Source organism: Anopheles cruzii, unplaced genomic scaffold, assembly GCF_943734635.1.
Source record: "Anopheles cruzii unplaced genomic scaffold, idAnoCruzAS_RS32_06 scaffold05079_ctg1, whole genome shotgun sequence".
NCBI classification, from domain to species: Eukaryota; Metazoa; Arthropoda; class Insecta; order Diptera; family Culicidae; genus Anopheles; species Anopheles cruzii.
In genome coordinates, this window is record NW_026458664.1 from 1 (window position 1) to 1,098 (window position 1,098).

Here is a 1,098-nt window from a genome sequence, read left to right on the forward strand (position 1 = left end):
GACGACGGCGGCGCGATCATCCCCGACAGATCGCTCTGGCCACGGTCGAAGATTGTACGCAGCCCGAGCCGCTGCAATACGTCGCGCAGGTTGATCGTGTTCGAGATGCGCATCTTCGGCAGCTGTAGGTACAGCTTACGCGTCGTCATCTTCGTCACCATGTCACCGATTATGGCCGGTGTGAGGCCGCGCTGGAAGTCCTGCATGCGCCGGCGGGTCGAGTTGACCGGCATGATGATGTAGAGCGCCGTCTTGTTGCTCTGGTATGACAAGCCGACGATCCTCGCGCCGTACTCGGACGACGCATCGTAGTAGGGGAAGCAGCCGATGGCCGCCATCGTGAGAACCGGTTTGGAGGGCCGCTCGTACCCGTCCGGATAAAACGGCTTTAGTTCGGTCGCCTGCTTCTCGAACATCTCCGACCATAGCCCCTTGAAGTAGAGCGCACTGGCGACCACCATCTCTGTCTCGGCTGCGAACGACGACGAGACGATCTCACGAATCTTGCCCTCAGTACTGTGAGACGCCCACCGATTAATGTGCGCAGCCGCTCGACCCGGGTCGGACGTAAAGGGAACGTTCTCGGCCGTACTGTTGTAGTACCGCCGGGATTCGTACTGAAACGTCCCGTTCAGATGCAGGCCATCCTGTACAAACACTGCGTTCGTGACGCGGATCGTATCCTTGGTGGGCGGATCATAGCCAGAATCCTCATCCGGACCATCGTCTCCGTCGTAGCATGGATTCCTCGTGCGCCAGAAGGGTGGCACGGCATCATACTGCGTCTTGGCCAGATCGTTCAACATCGCGCTGTACAGCTGGTGAATGTTGAGCAGATTGTGCTCGAACTGCTGGAAGCCCAACACTCGTACCAGTTCGCGCTTCGTCTCTCCTCCGGCACCGATCAGCATCAGTGAGAGGGCACTGGCGATGCTGACCGGTGAGAAGACACCAGCGTTGCTCTGCTGGCCCATGATCGCCCCGATCGAACGGGCCAATTCGGTGACGGCGGCCGATGCCGGATTATAGGACCAAGGAGTTCGTCCCTGCACTAGTTGCCCCTGAGGCACCCTCTGTTTCGGTCCTCGCGACTGAAAG

At 59.5% G+C, this 1,098-nt stretch overlaps 1 protein-coding gene across 1 annotated transcript; it reads right to left on the reverse strand.

The window, feature by feature from the left end:
* Window positions 1-14: 14 nt before the first annotated feature.
* On the reverse strand, window positions 15-1,046 carry LOC128277254 (serine protease inhibitor 28Dc-like; the record flags this gene model as incomplete). Its single annotated transcript, XM_053015697.1, has 1 exon — window positions 15-1,046. A coding segment is annotated over one exon (1,032 nt), but the record flags the coding sequence as incomplete, so codon positions are not given.
* Window positions 1,047-1,098: the final 52 nt, after the last annotated feature.